This window comes from Petaurus breviceps, unplaced genomic scaffold (genome assembly GCF_028583685.1).
Source record: "Petaurus breviceps papuanus isolate PSGF00001 unplaced genomic scaffold, PetGlider_PUasm1.0 77, whole genome shotgun sequence".
NCBI classification, from domain to species: domain Eukaryota; kingdom Metazoa; phylum Chordata; class Mammalia; order Diprotodontia; family Petauridae; genus Petaurus; species Petaurus breviceps.
In genome coordinates, this window is record NW_027186492.1 from 3,667,731 (window position 1) to 3,686,405 (window position 18,675).

General features: G+C 51.0%; 2 protein-coding genes and 1 long non-coding RNA gene across 4 annotated transcripts; 2 read left to right on the forward strand and 1 right to left on the reverse strand.

The window, feature by feature from the left end:
- Nucleotides 1–2,178: 2,178 nt before the first annotated feature.
- Nucleotides 2,179–2,814, forward strand: LOC138175301 (large ribosomal subunit protein uL5-like). Its single transcript, XM_069105690.1, has one exon. The coding sequence runs from the start codon at nt 2,211–2,213 to the stop codon at nt 2,745–2,747; it is 537 nt and encodes a 178-aa protein (XP_068961791.1). The 5' UTR covers nt 2,179–2,210; the 3' UTR covers nt 2,748–2,814.
- A 4,315-nt stretch (nt 2,815–7,129) lies between these two features.
- LOC138175302 (uncharacterized) lies at nt 7,130–9,264 on the reverse strand. Its single transcript, XR_011171967.1, has 2 exons — nt 8,859–9,264; nt 7,130–7,500 (listed from the first exon to the last, which is right to left on the reverse strand). It is a non-coding gene; the product is annotated as an uncharacterized lncRNA (long non-coding RNA).
- A 176-nt stretch (nt 9,265–9,440) lies between these two features.
- Nucleotides 9,441–18,275, forward strand: DLL4 (delta like canonical Notch ligand 4). Of its 2 annotated transcripts, none has more exons than XM_069105762.1 (11): nt 9,441–9,853; nt 10,015–10,287; nt 10,673–10,730; nt 11,639–11,902; nt 12,366–12,426; nt 12,533–12,663; nt 13,910–14,079; nt 14,357–14,576; nt 15,093–15,819; nt 16,620–16,728; nt 17,599–18,275. In XM_069105762.1, exons 1-11 carry the CDS (start codon nt 9,788–9,790, stop codon nt 17,602–17,604), a joined length of 2,085 nt encoding a protein of 694 aa, XP_068961863.1. In that variant the 5' UTR covers nt 9,441–9,787; the 3' UTR covers nt 17,605–18,275. The 2 variants fall into 2 exon arrangements, with proteins under 2 accessions (XP_068961863.1, XP_068961864.1); XM_069105763.1 differs by having other exon boundaries at nt 10,018–10,287.
- Nucleotides 18,276–18,675: the final 400 nt, after the last annotated feature.

The following is an 18,675-nucleotide window of genomic DNA, read 5'->3' on the forward strand; positions in this document are numbered from 1 at the left end:
AGAAAGAAAGAAAGAAAGAAAGAAAGAAAGAAAGAAAGAAAGAAAGAGAGAAAGAAAGAAAGAAAGAGAAGGGAGGGAGGGAGAGAGAGAAGAGAGGGAGGGAGAAAGAGAGAAGAAAAGGAAGGAAGGAAGAAAGAGAAACATGGTCTCCTGCCAATGTGGGACTTTGACTTGATTATTTGGTATGAAGTTTTGTTTTTCTTTTTTTAAGTGGGGGGTGGCAGTGGAAGGGAAAAAAAGCAAATGCTTGTTAGTTGGAAAAAATTGCATTTAAAAAATGAGAAAAGTGGCTTCCTTGAGAGGCAATATAGCAAAGTGGAAAGAATACTGGCCTCCAAGTCAGGAAACCTGGGCTCTGGTCCTATCTCTGCTACTAACTAGCCACAAGCCCTTGGGCAAATCAATTCACTTTGGGGGCTTCAGTTTCTTCACTGGTAAAATGACCGAGATGGCCTAGATGAACTCTAATGTGCCTTCCAAATCTAAAATTCTATACCTTGAATCTACTGATTCTCAGAAACACCTTTGCCATAAATCCAGGGGATCTCCTTCTGGGCCTATAGAATTTCAGGGATTACTTGAGTAGTGGAGAGAGTTAGGGGGATGCTGGGGGTGGTGGAATTTTCCAATCCTTGAAGAAAAAGTAGGGGCTGTACAAGGGGGAGACAAGACAGTCAGTCATGTAGGGAAGAATACACACAAGGGGGCATAAGGGACACTTTTTAGTATGACTTTATATAAATGTATATATCTTAATATGAGAAAATTCTTCCAGAGCATAAGAATATTTATTTGGGAATAAACAAGTCACCCTCAATTACTCATGAAGGCTTAAAGACTCCTAAAGAAAAGAGCTTGGAGCAGCTAGGTGGCCCATTGAATAGAGCACTGGCCCTAGAGTCAGGAGGACCAAAGTTCAAATCCAGCCTCACAAACTTGACACAAGCTGTGTGACCTTGGGCAAGTCACTTAACCCCAATTGCCTTGCCTTCCCACCTCAAAAAAAAAAAGACAGGGCTCAATTTTCAAACTTTACCTAGGAACTATGAAGGTCTTGTCTGGACTGACTTCAAATCCTGGGAGACAAGAAAGTGATTGGGGTAAGGCAATGCAGGTCAACTATGGTCCCACTTGGGCCTTAGGGCAATAGGTCTCCTGGCCATGGGGTACCCACAAAGAACTCTCCCTCCTTGGTGCAATTTGCCAGTTTGCCAGCCAACACTGTGTTGAGCCTGGGCGTGGACAGGAAAGAGCTAGGGAAGGGGAAGCCAGGAGCCCAGAGAAGGCTGCTCTGGAGGGGGCCCCCAACCCCTGGCCTCCTCAGTGGCTGGAAATACCCGCTGTGTGGCTTTCAGAGAGGCTGCTACTGCTTGGCACCAACTAATTGTGCTGGGGCAGCTGCCAGGGTTACAGCAGAAGTCTCTACCCATGTTCTGAGCCTTCAACCCTCAGCCCTCCTCCTCCGCCAATCTTAACACCATCCTTTCTTTTCCCTTTGCAACTTTTCATTTCTATTCTTCCTGAGCAGCATACATTTCTATGAAGGAGGAGACCTGGGAGGATGTGGGTCTCTGTCCAAATGCCCCAAGTGTGTCCATTGAAGGCTTCTCCTTCTATATATCTAGGAATCACCACACCTCCAATGCTGCTCCTCCCAAAGGAGTCTCTCCTTTCTTTGAAGGGCAGAGTCTCTTAATGCAGGCCAATCTCTTTTTCAGCTGGGCTTTGATACCACATAGTCCCCATGCAATGTGAGCTCTTCAAAGGCAGGGACTGATTTATTTTTTGTCTTTGTATTTTGCACATAGTTAGCATTTTGTAAATGTCTGCTGAATTGTTAAATCTCCACGGGTTAACCTGGATAAATTACTGAGCTGTAGCAAGGATTTGTTTATAACCTTGGGCAAAAAAAGCGGGAGGAGCAAGCATTGTGTGGGTGTCAGGGGCACAGTCCTGCCATGGACACAGTAGAGGTTAGTAGAAGGGGTGTCCCGTGCCCCAGAAAGGTGGTAGCAGAGGATGGAGAGGCAAGGCTCTGACTGGCGGTCACTTGAAGAAGGAAGTATGCTTCTCCTGGATGTTGATGCCGTGGGACAAAAACTTGCTTGCCCTGGGATTCTCATTCTGATTAGGAGGAAGTCTACATGGCTAGCTGTTTCTGTCCATTCCATTTATCAAGATTACTCCTAGCTCTCTTCCGCTTCGCCACCATGGCGCAAGATCAGGGTGAAAAGGAAAACCCCATGCGGGAACTTCGAATCCGTAAGCTCTGCCTCAACATCTGTGTTGGGGAGAGTGGAGATCGACTGACCCGGGCGGCCAAAGTGTTGGAGCAGCTCACAGGTCAAACCCCAGTGTTCTCCAAAGCTCGGTATGCTGTCCGATCTTTTGGAATCAGGAGAAATGAGAAGATCGCTGTTCACTGTACTGTCCGTGGGGCCAAAGCTGAAGAGATTCTGGAGAAGGGGCTGAAGGTGCGAGAATATGAGTTAAGGAAAAATAACTTCTCGGACACCGGCAACTTTGGCTTTGGGATCCAAGAGCACATTGATCTGGGGATTAAATATGACCCGAGCATCGGCATCTACTGCTTGGACTTCTATGTGATGCTGGGCAGGCCTGGGTTCAGCATTGCAGACAAGAAACGTAGAACAGGCTGCATCGGGGCCAAACACAGAATTGGCAAAGAGGAAGCCATGCGCTGGTTCCAGCAAAAGTCCGATGGCATCATCCTTCCTGGCAAATAAACTCCTATTTTCTATTATAAGGTCAATAAAATGGGCCCTGAAGTGTTAAAAAAAAAAAAAAAAAGACTACTCCTAGAAAAAAAAAAATCCCTGCAGGGATAGTCAGTTAACTAGCACTTATGAGTCAATCACTGTGCTAAGTTCTGGACAGATTCACAACTCAGGAAGCTAGGTAAAAAATTAGGTGGATAGGTTGGGGTGGCCAGAGGTTTGCAAGGAGCCAGGGCTGGGAGCTTTGACTTTCACACACACACACACACACACACACAAACACACACATATCATGCTCCCTCTCATTCTGGCTTCCTTTCTGGTCAAAGCAGTAACCAAGAGTTACATATAGTAGGGGCGCAGTGAATGGAGCACTTCAGACACTTAACACAAAAACTAGTCGTGTGACCTTGGGCAAGTCACTTAACCCCAATTGCCCTCCCAAAAAAAAGAGTTACATACAGCTATGTTCTGCACCTGTCCGAGGAAAGACTATAGGCAGTATCTAATAACAATAACAATACCATTTATATAGCACCTTAAGGTTTGTGAAACATATACATAGCATATATATAGGTGAAGTATATATGTATGTATGTATGTATGTATGTATGTATGTATAAAATCCTTAAGCACCCTCCCCTGCCTTGCCCCAGCTTTCAGTGACCAGAAACTTCAGAATAAACCTTGTTTTCTTTCCTGGTTCTACATCCAGTTATTTGCCCAGACATCACAGGCTCATAGAAGGAGAGATGGAAGGAACCTCCCAAAATATCTAGCCCAGACCCTTCATTATTTAGTTGATAAAACTGAGGCCCAGAGAAGTTGAAGTGACTTGTCCAAGGTCACAAAGATAGTGAGGCTCAGAAAACCTCATAATCCAAATTCAGAACTCTAAACTGAACCATACTGCTTCCCAATATCAAGTCATTTTGGTACTAGACTTGGCCATAGTTGGATGGGTTTACCCAGAAACACTGATACAAAAGGTGGTTCTTCCAAATGCTTCAACAAAATCTCCTGCTTTCTAAAACTTCTCAAAAAACTCCATGAGTTTTTTTTTCCATGAGAGGAAATTCTCTTCCTCTCTTCCATTCTTCCTTCTACTTAATTCTCCATTGTTTCATCTCCTCCCTTAACCTATTTCAGTCTGTTTCTTCTGGAAGAGGTATTAATCTCTTTTTGTGTCACTGATCCCTTTGGGAGTCTGATGCATCCATTCTCAGAATTTTTCACTTTAAATCATAACTGAAGGAAATGCAAAATTTCCATTAGAGGTTACTTAAAATAAAGGTGATTTTATTTCTCTCATCTAGGTCCATAGACTCCTGGAATCTATCTAAGGACACCTTAGCGGTCCCTGGACCCCTGGTTAAGAATCCTTGACCAACCCTGTAATTTTATAGAAGAGATAAAAGAAGGCCCAGATAGCTGGAGATTTGTTTGAAGTCACAGAATTAATAAGTGTTATCACCAGGAATTGAATCCAGATTCTCTGGCTCCCAATTCAGCAGCTTTTCCAAGTTACCCCACTGCCTACCTAATTAGTCTTCTTCTCACTCGTCTCTAAGGAGGGCCTTCTGCTTCCAAGGCTAAGAACCTTTTCCCATCAATAGCTTATTTGTCATGCATGGGATGTCACAGGACTCTTTTCAGCATCCAAGCACACTTGGGGCAGTCCCTCAAAAACCCCTCACTTCTTCCTCTAGCCTTCAACATTCTGGTGAATTTCTCTTCTTCCTACCCTAGTATTTGGAGAGTATGTACAACCACCTAATGCTGTCCAGTTTGGTTTTAATCACACAAATTCCACTGAGCCACTCGCCCCTTTTCCCTGGGTAGATCCAAACACTTCTCCATCTTGCTTGGCCTTCCTCACCTGCCCCTTTCCACTTTTCTAACTCTGCTTCTGTCATCTTGGTAATCTTTGACCACACTTTCAGTCTTTTCTCATTTCCTTCACTCCTGTCCTCATCTGTGGATATCCCCAGGGATGTTTCCGCTCTGTGTCAACTCCTTCAGGATGTTCATTGACTTTTACGAGTCTCTGCCATTAGAATATGTTTTATTTCCCATAAGGATGGTTTCATTAGCTGTACTTATGTCTCCAGAACCTGGTATATGGTAGGCCCTTAACAAACACTTGTTGATTAATTGAGGAGTCCAGCTCCCCTACCCTTCCTGTTCTAACCTCCCTCTTTCCACCCCCACCCCAGAATCTATGTCCTCTACCTCTTCAGCTCAACATGGGGAGGAGAAACTCGTGTTCCCCCCTCTTTTCTTCGGTATTCACACAGCTTAATCTGCCCCCCAAATCTCACAGCACAGTCTTATTCTCCTTTTCCGATCACAAAACCTAATCCATCCCTCAGGATTTTGGAAACTTCAAACTGCTTCTTTCCTGCTTCCAAATCAACACACCTTAGGCTCGAATCCTTTTTAACAGTCTTAGAACCTTCCAGAGGTGGCCCTGAGGGCAGCTGCAGGAACGAAGGAAGATGGGAGCAGAGAGGCCCTCTTCTCTTCAAAGGATCACCCTTCCAGAAAGAGGTGAACTAGACCGAGCTGCAGACTTTGGAGTCAATGGAGGAGTCCCAGGTCCGAGCTGGAGGAAGCCCCCTGGGGTGGAGGAGGGGACAGAGGTAGCGCTGCAGCGGCATCTGTCCCGGGCGGGAAGCTGCTGCATTAAATTGTAAAATCGATTTATTGACCGGCAGGTGCGAGCAGCGGCAGATGGGGAGCAGCGCGGCCGGGGCACATCTGCGGGGAGCGGCAGCATCGATCCGGGAGCGGGGAGCAAGGAGCTTCTGGGGGAGGGGGGCGCTCCCCCAGCCATAACCCTCTGGGTCCAGGGGCTTCGCCTCTTTTCCCCCAATCGCAGGACCAAGGACCGGGTAATTTCAGGCGGCATCTCGACCCCTTTCTCCAACCCCACTCCAGCTCCCGCTCCTCCCCACCCCGAGCCTCCGGGTCTGTGGGGCTCTGGCACGCTGGGGCTGCGCCCCCACTTAGTTGGCAGCCCTCGGCGGCCCCGCTGCCCCAGTTGGCACACGGCGTGCCGGGCTGGCGCGTGGCAGCGCCCTGCGGCAGATGAGGCACGCGCCGGCCTCATTACAATGTGAATGGGCAGAAGGGAGCAGCCATGTGGCAGCAACAGTTTGCAAATCTCCCCGCCTTCTGTGCAGCTCGCTGGCCGCCTCCCGAGCACTTCTTCCTCCCCCCCCCCCCCCGCCGCGACCGCAGCAGCGCCCCTCAAGGCTTAAGGGTGGAGGCCCCAACTCCAACGCCCGCCACATCCACCTCCTTCCCCCTCCCAAGCCCAGCAGGCTTACAGGCACCTAAGGCCCCAGCCTCACTTTTGCCAGGCTGCAGGCGTACAGGGTTACAGAAGTGATTGCTGATTCCCAAGGACACTGACACCCAAACAGAGAATCCACTAAGAGCACCTACCCCTTGGGATGCAAAAAGGCGAGGAAGTTTTTCACCACAAGCTCTGTTGCTCTCTTCTGAGCCTGATGGCTCTATGTAGATGTGGGAAGAAAGGGGGGATTGGATGGGGGAAAAGTTACCTCTAAGGGTTCTACAAATTTAGGTGAGCCTGGACGTTCTTGCAATCTAAGACCCATGTAACGTTTTGTTGTCCCTCCAGGTTGTGATTAGATACTCTCCATCATTAGAACTTGGGGGCTAGCTTAGTCACTCGTTGAGCAAGTAGGAAAAAGAAGAAAGCTACTTATTGTTGAATCCCTGAACTCAATTCGTGGGGCTGGGTCCGGCCTCTAGCCCCATTTACTGGAAGGAGCCAGGCACCAGGGCCTAATATCTAAAAGTTGGTCCTTGGCCCTGCCCTACCAGGGTCCTGACCCAGTCCTTCCATGGATTCTGACGGACAACTGTGAAGTTAGAACACCTTCCCATTCCCATTCCCTTCGTGGGGTGGGCGAGGATGAGAGAGTGGGGGCAGAGAAGTTCTGCCACTCTGCCCTTCCCAACGAGTCTAGGGGAGGAGGACAGCCTCAGAATCTGCCCACCCCGGGAAGGATTTCGATTGGACTCGATCCCCACTGGGTGTCGGTCACTAACTCCCTTCCGAGCTCCCTAGTCATGTGTTCGACTTTCCAGTCCATAAATCTTAAGTGAGGGTGATAGAAAAAGGATAAACACTGTGCGAGCGGGAATCCTGACCTAATCCTTGTTAGATTTTTCTATGGGCCTTAGGTCCACCACCCCCATCCCACTCTCCACTCCCCCCTCTCATGGAGGTTTTTCCCTACCAAGTGTAGACTAAACCCAAGTGGCAAAGCATTGGAGCGGAGGGAGTTCGAGAGGGAGCCCAGAATGCTATAATGAGCTCCTATCATAGCGCCATGTGCAGAAAGACGCCTCCTAAATGCTTTTTGATGATGAGTATTTATTTAACCTTTTCCTTTCCACAAACAGGGCCTGTCTCCTCTGAGGTTTCTTGGATTTCCCCTCGCTCTGAGACGAAGATCTTAGGCTATTTCTGGATATCGGCCTGGTGGAGCAGACTGAGGAACATTTTGGGGAAGAACGGCAGCTAGAAGACATAAATTTGGAGAGGAGCCCAAAACTTGAGAGAGACCAGGGCCCACATCCAGTTGAGGATGGACGAGATTGGTGTGAGACTGTATTCTTGGGTCCTATTCCCAACCCTGCAGCATTCTCCTGAGTTAAGGCTGTTGTCAGTGGTTCCATTTCTGCCTTGGATATTGCCCAAATGTCCACCTTACAGTCTGGGAACCTGAGAAGAAAGGATCGGGAAAAGAATGAAAACGGTCTCGGGAGAAAATACTGAAAAGGCCAGTACTTTGGTCTAGAGCTTTGAGGACCAGGACATTTCTCCTTCCAAAGTGGGGATGGGGAAGTAAGATCGCCCGCAGTGAAGGATAGAGAGGCAGCCCTTGGCACTGTCGGTCGGTTTTTTAAAAAACTGTGGGATGAGAAGAGGGATTTAGGAACCCCTTTGCCTAGAGAGCCGGGAGGCAAGCCCGGGGCTCTCTCTTCCCTCGGGCCTGGGTTCTCCGCCTGCCTGTAACCTACATTAGCTAGAGAGAGCAGCCTGGGCCCATCTGCCGGCCCCCGCCCCACTCCAGCCCGGCTCCCCCACGCCAACCCTCTCGTGCCAGATGGTAGTGGGGGCTGGGAGGGGTGGCCGTGCGTGGGGGACCCCCCCAGGTCCCTCTCATCACCTCCCCCCTCCCCCAACACACAGTCCAATCTCCCTGGCTTTCTTTGCCTCTCACCACCTCCCTCTTTCCGCACCGCTCCCCCCCCCCCGTGAGTCAAAAATCAGACCACGCTCACCGCGCAAGCAGCTGTTCAGCCCCGCGCGCCGCTTCCCCCCACCCCTTCCCCTCCTCCCCCAGGTCCCCGCACCGCGTCCCCGCTCCCCCCGCTCCGATCTTATCGCCCAGCCAAAGCCATCACCACGCGGGTGGAGCTGACAGCTGAAACCACCCGGCCTTCTGCAGCTCTGGGCATTGCCGAAAGCAACCCGGCGCTCCGGAGACCAAGGAACACCAGTCCTACAATTTCCCCAGGCTGCGAAGGATTCCGTGAAAGCAATTGAGTAGGAGAGATTCAGAAGAGAGAGGCTGGGCGGCCTACGGGAGCTGGGTGCGTCTAGGGTGCAGGGCGTGGGAAGGTCCCTGCTCCCCTGAGCCCCAGACCAGGCCTCGTGCCAGGTCTCAGCTTCCCACCTTTGACCCGAGGGAAAGGAGAGTCGGGTCAGTCCCTCTTTGCCCATCACCCTTCTCATCACCAGGATGGTTTGTGGCCACCCCATCTCTCCCGCTGAGAGCCCCAGGGATTCAGACCACAGGGCTGGGTCTTCGCATCTCCCTTGGAGCCCAGAGGCTGGAGCCGGGCCCAGGTGAGAGTTGCTGGGGGCAGGGGCAGGACCGACCTCTCATTAACATACAGCTGAGGACGCGCCCCCTTTCCTCCCTCTCTTACCCCATAGCCCCTCCCCCACCTTGGGGACCACGCGCCCCAGAGGCTGGCACGCGCCCGCCAAGGGCAGGCAGGGGGTATGGGGCACGCGCAGAACATTCCCCCTCCCCCACCTAGTCTGGATTAGTAATCAAAAGGTTAACTCGCCTGAGGTCCATGTCACATATGAAGATGGGGGAAGCTGGAAGCCTCTTCCTCTCCCATCCCAGTTTCTAAGGTTCCACTCCAAACCTCTGGAAAGGAGGTGGGGGTTGGGGTCTGATCTAGCTAAGTCACTGGTTTCACTTTCCCGAAGTTTGCACTTCCTACCTGTGTAAGGGATGCAGGTGACCCAGGGCTGGGCTGGGACGCGCCGCCCACGGGGACTCCCCAGTCTCCCGGTCCCCAGTCTCCCGGCCCTGTGGTCATCCGGGAACTCCCCCTCCCTCCCCTCTCTCCTTTTTCATCCTTCCCCCTCCCCAACCTATTTTATTTCTCTCCTCTTCCCCAGCAAAAGATAAAATTGGAAGCCTCCAGCCCCTAGCCCCACCGATCCCTGACTGCCAGGCCACCTGGGCTTGGGGTGGGGGCGCAGGAGGGCGGGGGCTACGGCGGCAGTGGCGGCAGGGGCGGGGGCTCGCTCCCGGAGGCTCTGGGCTCCGCTTCGAAGAGAGGCCGAGAGGGGAGGAGAGAGTGACCAACTGAGTCTGAGTGACAGGCCAGCGAGGATAAGCGCCAAGTATATATAAGGAGGGCTCTGGGGCGCGCAGGTTCCAGTCCCAGAGCTGCGCACAGACTAGGGAGCAGCTGGAGTAGGCGCTGCCTGTCCTCCTCCGACAGACTCCGAGGAGTTAATACGGGGCGCCCGCCTTCCCCAAGATTACACCCCCGCAAGGAGAACGAGTTTCTTGTCCGCCCGCACCTGGATTACCTGACCCCCCACCCCCATCTACCCCGCCATCGCTGCGGTTTAGATTACAAGTGAGGAGCCAAGAGAACCAGCAAGGGCGCACCCCTGGGCAGTCGAGTCTCGCCAGATATCAGATCATCGGTTGCCTGAAGACAAGCAGGCAGGCAAGAGAGCGGAGCCCCGCGGGATGGCGGCCGCCTCCGGGAAGCTCTCCCACTGGGCGCTGCTGCTGCTGGCGGCGTTTTGGCAGCAGGTAAAAGTCCCCCACCGGCCGGCCCCTCTCCGCACCCCCCCCCCCCCCCCCCCGGCCCCTGAGCTCACGGACTAGCTGTTTAACTGACGGTGCCTCTCTTTTCTCTGCCACTCCTATCCTCTCCCTTCCCTTCCCTTCTCTTCCCGTCCCGTCCTCTGTAGCAGCGGGCAACCGGTTCGGGCGTCTTTCAGCTTCAGCTTCGTGAATTTGCCAACGAGCGAGGAGTGCTGGCCAGCGGCCGGCCCTGCGAGCCCCACTGCCGGACCTTCTTCCGCATCTGCCTCAAGCACTTCCAGGCAGTTCTGTCGCCTGGGCCCTGCACTTTTGGCAGCGTCTCCACGCCGGTGTTGGGCACCAACTCTTTCGCCGTCGGAGAGGAGAGCCGAGGGGGTGGCCGAAACCCGCTACAGCTGCCGTTTAACTTTACCTGGCCGGTGAGCGCCCGCCCCCAGAGGCATCTTGGAAAGCTTTGGGGGAGGCGTACCCTCTTTCTATTCCTAGATTTTTAAATCCCCAAATTCTCTAAGGGAGAGGGGAGGAGGAAAGAAATGCGTTAGTGCGTGAAGCTTGGAGAAGAGGCCGCCTCTCTCAGCCCGCTCGCGTATTCGAGCAAACCCGTTATGTTGACCTGGGGCGCTGTAATTGTATCCCGCAATTAAGTTAATTAAACCGGCTGCCGCGCGGCAGCCTCCCCCCTCCTACCCTCCTTCTTTGCCTCTCTCTCCTAGTCCCCCCTCCCCTTTCTCGTAAGCAGCCCCGCTCCTCCCCTTCTCCAGGGCTCACTCATGGCTCTCTCTTTTTTCCCCACCATCTCCCCAGGGCACCTTCTCGCTCATCATTGAGGCCTGGCACGCGCCGGGGGACAACCTGCCACCAGGTGAGAAGCAGGTTTTGAGGCCACTGGGGGGCGATATCGCGTAGCACACCGTCGGGGCCTGAAGGGTTAACCTGGGGATTGGGGGGTGGCGGGGAAACTAGTGGGATTTTTTTTTTAGTTGGGGAGGGGGAGCATCGACAAGAAGGTCATAGGTGGTGTGATCTATGCCTGGGCTGTTTCGATTGGACTCAGAAGCTGCGCCCCTCTCTGGACGCTCTGATTCCGCCCGCTCCCTAATCTCTAGCACAATTGAGTTTCCTGCGGGTTATTTTTGGCGTGGGAACGTGGGGAGCATGGCGGTGAGAAAGGCCAGTGGTTGCCAGCGGCACTGACGGGCCCCTTCCTGTATTTTACACCTTTTGCGAATTCCGCTCTTTTGGAAAGGGAATAATGGCTTTGGGATGTTGTTCTGACACAGAGGAAAAGGATATTTCAGCAGCACAACAATTCTCACTTTGAAAAGGGGATTAAAAAAATCCCAACACCCTACTTTCTCTTCGACTCTCCTTTACACAGCCAAGGGAGAGGGCACCCATGGGAGCTTGCTGTGCCCTACTCAGGAAGCAGTGGGAAATTATTTGCTTCTTTGATTTTAGCGGGTCTTTCTCCTGTTAATGCTATCCTCTCCCCTACTTCCCCATGAAGAGAGCATCGTTTAATTTGTATTTGTTTTATTGGGGATCCCTGGTATCAGTAGCCTTGTCCATCTGTTGGAATAAATAACAATCTATGCTCTTCAGTTCATGTGGCTTCTTATTCATAACTTCACCTTGACTTACCTGCAGGAGGACTGTTGTCTACCAGCCAAATCGGGCAAATGAGGAAAAGGGGCTCTTGGGGCCCGTGGGTACAGTGGAAATCTCCTAGAATGTTTCAGTCTTACTAATCACTATTCTTTTGCCTTTCAGAGCCCCTTCCTACAGATACACTTATCAGCAAAATGGCCATCCAAAGACCATTGACTGTGGGTAAGAACTGGTCCTTGGATGAGCAGAGTGGGCCCCTCACAAGACTCAGATACTCCTACCGGGTCATCTGCAGTGACAACTACTATGGGGATAGCTGCTCTCGGCTCTGCAGAAGCAGAGATGACCACTTTGGACACTACGTGTGCCAGGCTGATGGCAGCCTCTCCTGTCTACCAGGATGGACTGGAGAATACTGTGGCCAACGTAAGTATGGAGGTCCCCTTCCTACTATAGATCTCAGTGTCTTGCTGAGGACAAAAGAGATGTTATAGGCTCTGGTTCCTGATTTTCCTTCATAGGCCTCTTGGGAAAGCCCCTTGGGCCTGGCCCTGTAGCCTACAGTAAATATAACACAATCTCAAGCATTTATCTTAATCTCACGTGTCTTTGGGTTGACTCTGGCTGGGACTCCCTAGCTTTGACAACCCTTAGGACTCTAGACAAATAATCTACCTAGCTTAAGTAACAGTGTTTTGCCAACGCCCCCCCCCCAGTCCTGTTTCTCTGAGCCTCAGCTTACTTTCCTGACCCCTTGTGATATTTGCCTTTTGAGGATCTTCCTGCATTAGCTGCTGGGGTCCTCAAGGTCAGGCATCAGAGAGCTTGGATTTGGATGCCTACTTGTTGCCAAGACACATATTCATGTACCCTTATCTTCTTTCCTCAGCCATCTGTCTGTCAGGCTGCACTGAACAGAATGGTTATTGCAACAAACCCGGGGAATGCCTGTAAGTAATTTCAAAAGAAGTTGTTGGGGGGCAGTGGGTGGAATCCATGGTTACTGTTCCACCATAGCTTCAATGTGCCTCACGAGTCTCCATTCCCATTCCACAGTTGCCGACCAGGCTGGCAGGGCCGCCTGTGTGATAAGTGTATCCCCCATAATGGATGTCGACATGGTACCTGTAGCGTGCCTTGGCAGTGTACCTGTGATGAAGGCTGGGGTGGCCTCTTCTGTGATCAAGGTGGGTTCAAGAGAAGAGAAGGAAGTCTCCTAGATGGAAGGAATGGCATGTTGGGGACAGGGAAGAGAAACATAAGGCTTCCCATTCAGTGTGATTTCCAGGCCGGCAAACCTATTCGACTACCTTGAATATCTGTAGTGGCCCTACATGCTTACGATTGGGTGTATCAGGCTTCTTTGTTATGTTTTCATGGGTCTTGGTGGCTAGAGAAAGTGTTGCTTTTTGGGGAGATAGGGCTTGTAAATACCCAGGCAAGGCTGAGTAGGGAGGGGAGTGGGGGATCATGGTTCCTTTTTCCACCTGGGGTAGTTATCTATTAACCCCCTAAGGTGTTTGTTCACTTTGCCTCTGCTGTTTGTGTAATTCTCCCCCTAACAGCTGTCTAGTAGGTGTGCTCCCAAGACCTATAAGCTGGCTAACTGTAACTGTAGGTGCCTCTTGGACTGAGCAGTGTACAAACACACTCTATTCACAAAATATACAATCTTCTGTCCTCAGTCTTGTTCTAATTATACACAGAACATTATTTTCACCTGGACCTATATCTTTAATAGTCATTCAGGAGACCAATAAAGGAGGCCTCTTCACTCCTTCAGACCCTTAAGGACTTTAGTACACAAGATGCCTACTTTTATAGTGTGTGTTCACAGCAGGGAGAGGAAGTCCCCTTTCCTCAGTCCAATTTATTTCCTCCTTAGTCAACCAGACCTTAGGTGAGTGCCTTCATAACTTTAGGCAACCTAAGAATTGCTATATAATGTTATAATGATATCTAAAACAAAAGCTAAAGTGCTTGTCTCAAAGTATGTCACCAAAAAAGGAACCTTGTGTTTTGATGATGGTGATGATTTATATATTACTTGAAGGTTTGCAAAATACTTTGCATATGTTATCTCATTTAATGAATATATTTTAGTATCTCCCTTCTGCCTTCATTCTCTGTCCTTATTTGGCTAGATCTGTTATTTGTCTATCATGGAAATGATAGCACACATGGAAATCCAACAAAGCCTGAAACTCAGTAGGCATTGAAACATTAGCACATCTCCATCCTTAAAAAAAAGAAAGATAGGGGTTACGAAATCTATACAAGTTGCATGAGGCATTACATTTGTGGAGACAAAGCCAAATTCAGAGTCCTTCAGAAGAGTTCAGTGACTTTGCATTGAAAAACCTCTGTTTATGTTTGTTTCCCATCCCCCTTCCTAATCCATTCTAAACCAATCCAGTACTATTATTTCTGCAGACCTAAACTACTGTACTCACCATTCCCCATGCCAGAATGGGGGCACGTGTTCCAATAGCGGTCAGCGAGGCTACACTTGCACCTGCCGGCCGGGCTTCACAGGTGTAGACTGTGAAGATGAGATCAGTGAGTGTGACAGCAACCCATGTCGAAATGGAGGAAGTTGCAAGGTGAGTGTTCCTCCTTGCTTCCCAGTTCTTACCCTGAGAGCCCACCATGACCCTATGGGCCCAGGGAGGGAAGAGAAGAGAGAGTAGAAAAATGACTTTGTAGAACAGTGTACCTACCCAGGAGGCAAGTAGGTCCCTGCTTCAGTACTGGGATTAAGGGTACTGCTAGGAAAACTTGCTTCTCAGGGTCTAGTCTGGCCCTTCCTGGCTCCCCTTCCCCTCCTACTCCTCCAAGGCTAGCGTCTGACTCTGGCCACCGGGGCCTCCTCTTCCCCAGGATCAGGAAGATGGCTATCACTGCCTGTGCCCACCTAGCTACTACGGCCCTCATTGTGAGCACAGCATCCTGAGCTGCGCCGACTCACCCTGCTTCAATGGGGGCTCCTGTCGGGAGCAAGAGCATGGGGCCAGCTATGCCTGCGAGTGCCCCCCCAGCTTCACCGGTTCCAACTGCGAGAAGAAAGTGGACAGGTGCACCAGCAACCCTTGTGCCAACGGTGTGTCCCGTTTTCTCCCTTCCTGCCCACTTTGGGCCCTTATGAGTTGCCCACCTTCTGAGGCTGCCTTCTGTTGCTTGTCCAGGCCTGAGGCAACATTTGGGTGGGAAGACAGTGATCAGTGGAAGACTTTCTTCCTCACCAAGTGACAGAATGGGGTGGAAGTAGGGAAGGAGCTGAACTCATCAGTGAGGGGGTGTCTTGGTCAATGTGATGGGTTCCATCTACTCTGTTAGTCAGTACCTAATCAAGATGGTGGTGGGAGAAAGGGAGTTGGGTTGGACACCATAAACAACTCTGGTTTAAAGAGAAAAGACCCTGAACTAAATTCAGGCCAGTATGATACTAGCTGAATTAATCAAAATGACAGGATGAGAGGCTGTGAAGGCCAGCCCTTAGGAATTCCCTTCTACTGTAGGGACAGACCCTCTGATTCCATCCCTGGGAAGAAGGGTTCTTCCTGCCTTCAAATCTCAAGCAGGGGCTGACCCAAGTCTCCCTTTCATTTCCCTGCAGGGGCCCAGTGTCTAGAATGGGGTCCTACTCGTGCCTGCCGTTGCCGCCCAGGATTCACTGGTCCCCATTGTGAGATCAACATCAACGATTGTGCACGAAATCCCTGTGACCATGGTGGCACATGTCATGACTTGGTCAATGCCTATGTCTGTGCCTGTCCCCCTGGCTTCTCAGGCCGGAACTGTGAGCTTCGGACAGTGGGAAATGCCTGTGTCTCTGGGCCATGCCTGAATGGGGGCACCTGCTACACTGGCCTTTCCTCAGACAGTTTTGTCTGTAATTGCCCCTATGACTTCATGGGCAGTCGCTGCGAGTACCTGTTGACTTCTGAATCTAAATCGCATATGGAACAGCCAGCTTCAAGCTTCCCCTGGGTGGCTGTGTCATTGGGTGTAGGACTGGCGGCCATCCTCGTGCTCCTGGGGATGGTGGCAGTAGCCGTGAGGCAGCTTCGGCTCCGGCGGCCAGAGGCTGGTGGCAGGGAGGCCATGAACAATCTGTCAGACTTTCAGAAAGACAACCTCATTCCCGCCACCCAGTTAAAGAACACCAACCAGAAGAAGGAATTGGAAGTGGACTGTGATGTGAACAAATCCAACTACAGCAAACAGCAGAAACACACAGACTACAATCTGGCGCCAGGACCTCTGGGGCGGGGGGTCACACTGGGGAAGTATCCCCCTAATGACAAGAGCTTAGGGGAGAAGGCACCACTACGGCTGCATAGGTGAGGGCTTAGACTGGTCATGGGCTGTGACTTCTCATGAGGGACCGTCATCGGTCCCAGTATCTCTTGTCCCAGTTTTTGCTTTGGCTAGGGAATGCTTCTGCAGCAGAAAAAGGAAGCCAGCTTAAGGTGAATTCCAGGGCACCACTGGGTCCTTCAGGAATAGGGTTCCTAAGAAGAAAAGGGTTGTCAAGATCTTAATTCCTCCTCTTTTTACCTCTACTGAGTGGCAGCATGTAGTGGAGACAGAGAGTTGGCATCAAAGTCAGGAAGACTTTGGATTAAGTCACATCATAGTCACATATTGACTCTGTGTCCTTGAGGCAAGTCATTAACCTCAGTGCTCTAGGTAACTCTCCAGGACTATATATTTAGGAGAAAGTGTTGACCTGCATTTGTAGAGGGAACCCCCTTACCCAGAAGTCCCCTAGACCAGTGAAATCATAGATCCAGCCCCTATCTCTTTTCCTTTCTCTAGCTCATCTTTGCTACTCATACTTCTGGTGGGAATTTTAGCTTTTTCAAAGGCCCAGGGGGATCCTTCAGTCAGGTCGAGAGGGGCAGTGAATCTGAGTACCTGGGGGTGGTCTTCGGATCCTTCCTGATCTGAAGTTTCTTTCTCTGAGCTTCTCTTTTGGCCACACTGGGATTTCTTTATTTTCAGTAGAGATGTTGAATAGGTTGTAGACATTGGTCGGTTCTCTTCTTGAGTCTTGCTTCTCCTGCCTTGTGAGACAGTACCCCTTCTTTCTCCCTCATTCCCCATTACAGTTTTTCATACTGCCTCTTGTTCCCTGCAGTGAAAAGCCAGAGTGTCGGATATCAGCAATATGTTCCCCTCGGGATTCCATGTACCAGTCAGTGTGTTTGATATCAGAGGAGAGAAATGAGTGTGTCATTGCCACAGAGGTGAGCTGGGGGTTCGGAATGTCTCATGTGTGTGTGTGTGTGTGTGTGTGTGTGTGTGTGTGTGTACTTCCTTCCTTGTCCTTTTGGACTCCAAAGAAAACCCAGTTTACCCTATCCTGATGGCTGTGGTTAGCTACCACTTGCCTCTGGCCTCCTGAATGGGGGTAGATGTCAGGACCTAGCCTAGGCAGGCAGTGGTTGTTCAGTCTCTGCTGACCCTATCCCTAGTTGGGGTATCAAACGAGAGCTCTTTTGAGGCAGAGATGGGCCCCTTCCTCCTATATGAGTGCTGGGCTGGGCCAGTTGTGGCATTAGGCCAACTCCCAGGCTCTGCTTCCCAGCTGCTAGTGGGTGAGGGAGACTCCTCTTCCCTTCTCTTTCCATTCCTGCTTCCCCACCCCCACCCCTTTACCCCATCACCATATATATTTTATGCCTTTATGGCCTTGGCTCAGCTTCCAGCATAGGGGACTGTTCTAAAATATGCTATGTGTAGCATTATAAGCTGTGATATGGGGTAGAGGCAGTGGGGTCCAGAGGAGGATGGAGCATTTTCCTTTTTCCATTCAGTATAATAACTGAACTTGGTTCCTTATCTGCCATTAACCTGTCATTCAGGGAGAAGGTGTGAATGGTGTAGTGAATAGGGTACCCCACTTGGTGTGAGGGTAAACCTACTTTCAAATCCTACTTAGTAGCTGTATAACCATGAGCAAGTTAATGACCCTCTCTATGACTCAGTTCCCTCATCTGTAAAAGGAGGGGATTGGACTAGGTGGCTTCTATAGCCCCATCTAGTCCTAAATGGATCATCCTCTGACCCAGACTAACCTTTTCTTTCTTTTTCACCCCCTACTTTATTTCCCCTAGGTATAAGGCAGGAGCCTGGCCAGGATGTCCCGGCTTTGGCCCCAGCAGCTGGACCTCCCTACTGCATTGTTTACAATTGCGACCTGGATGGGGACGTTTTTATTATGCAACGTGCTGCTCTCAGGAGGAGGAGGAGGGGACTGGGTGAACTGGACAGACTGTGAATTGACCAAGAGATGCAATATCCTTCTCTATCTTCTGGATGCCTTTATTTGGAGTCCTTCAAGTGGGGCTGCCACAGGCTGAAAGGGAGATGGAGAGGAGAGCAGGAGAGACCTCAATCACCTCTGCCTGCTCAGCTAACAGCCGCCTTTGTTGGGGGCTTGGGCCAGGACTCGATCCTCCGTGGTGGTGACCTTTGGTGCTCTGTGTTACAGGGGGCCGAAGTCCAAGCACCTCTGGCCCCCAACCAGCATCAGCGGTGTTTTTCCTGAAGTGCCTCCAGCTCAGGACCTGAAGACTGTGGCAACAGCTGGACATAACCAAGGGGAGAGAGGGAAAGAGAAGGGGCAGGTTTTCTGGGGGTGTACAGTAGAGGAGTGAGGGGGTGCCCCATTCGAGCTGGGGTATAGGCCTGAAGGGAGAGGAGAGCTCTCTACCCTGTGCCTCCAAACTACTGCATGTGGGCCTTGTCATTTCATTTTTGTTTTTTCCCTTAATACCCCTCCACCCCCACCCCTAACCACTAGTGATCCCATAATGGGCATGGGAGGCAGGAACTAAAGCCTCGATAAACTGAGACAAGAGGTTGGGGTGAAGAGAAAAAAGAGGGCATACTTTCCACCTCCCCTTCCCATGAGTCAGTCAGTTACCAGCTTGCCTCATAGGTCCACACAGCCGTGGCACCAAGACACCAGCCTGAAAAGATGAGACGAAGGGGCAAGGCTAGGCTGCTGGGGAAACAGGCTCTCGGTACCCTGGGCTTTGTGGGTTGACAGTGGCTACAATCCTTTTCAACAGCTGAGCAGTGTGTGTGAAGCCAAGTTCAGTTACCTAGAATTAGAATTGAGGTATTCCAGGGGTAACTGGACCAAAGTAGGGGCGGGAGGAGGGAGTTTTGGCCAATAATATTTCAAA

Bases quoted from the DNA above. Each gene is read 5' to 3' on its own strand.
- DLL4 (XM_069105762.1), top strand. From the start codon at position 9,788: ATGGCGGCCGCCTCCGGGAAGCTCTCCCACTGGGCGCTGCTGCTGCTG. The intron at 10,288-10,672 runs GTGAGCGCCCGC...CCATCTCCCCAG, and splicing joins CGTTTAACTTTACCTGGCCG to GGCACCTTCTCGCTCATCAT. The intron at 11,903-12,365 runs GTAAGTATGGAG...TTCTTTCCTCAG, and splicing joins TGGAGAATACTGTGGCCAAC to CCATCTGTCTGTCAGGCTGC.
- LOC138175301 (XM_069105690.1), top strand. From the start codon at position 2,211: ATGGCGCAAGATCAGGGTGAAAAGGAAAACCCCATGCGGGAACTTCGA.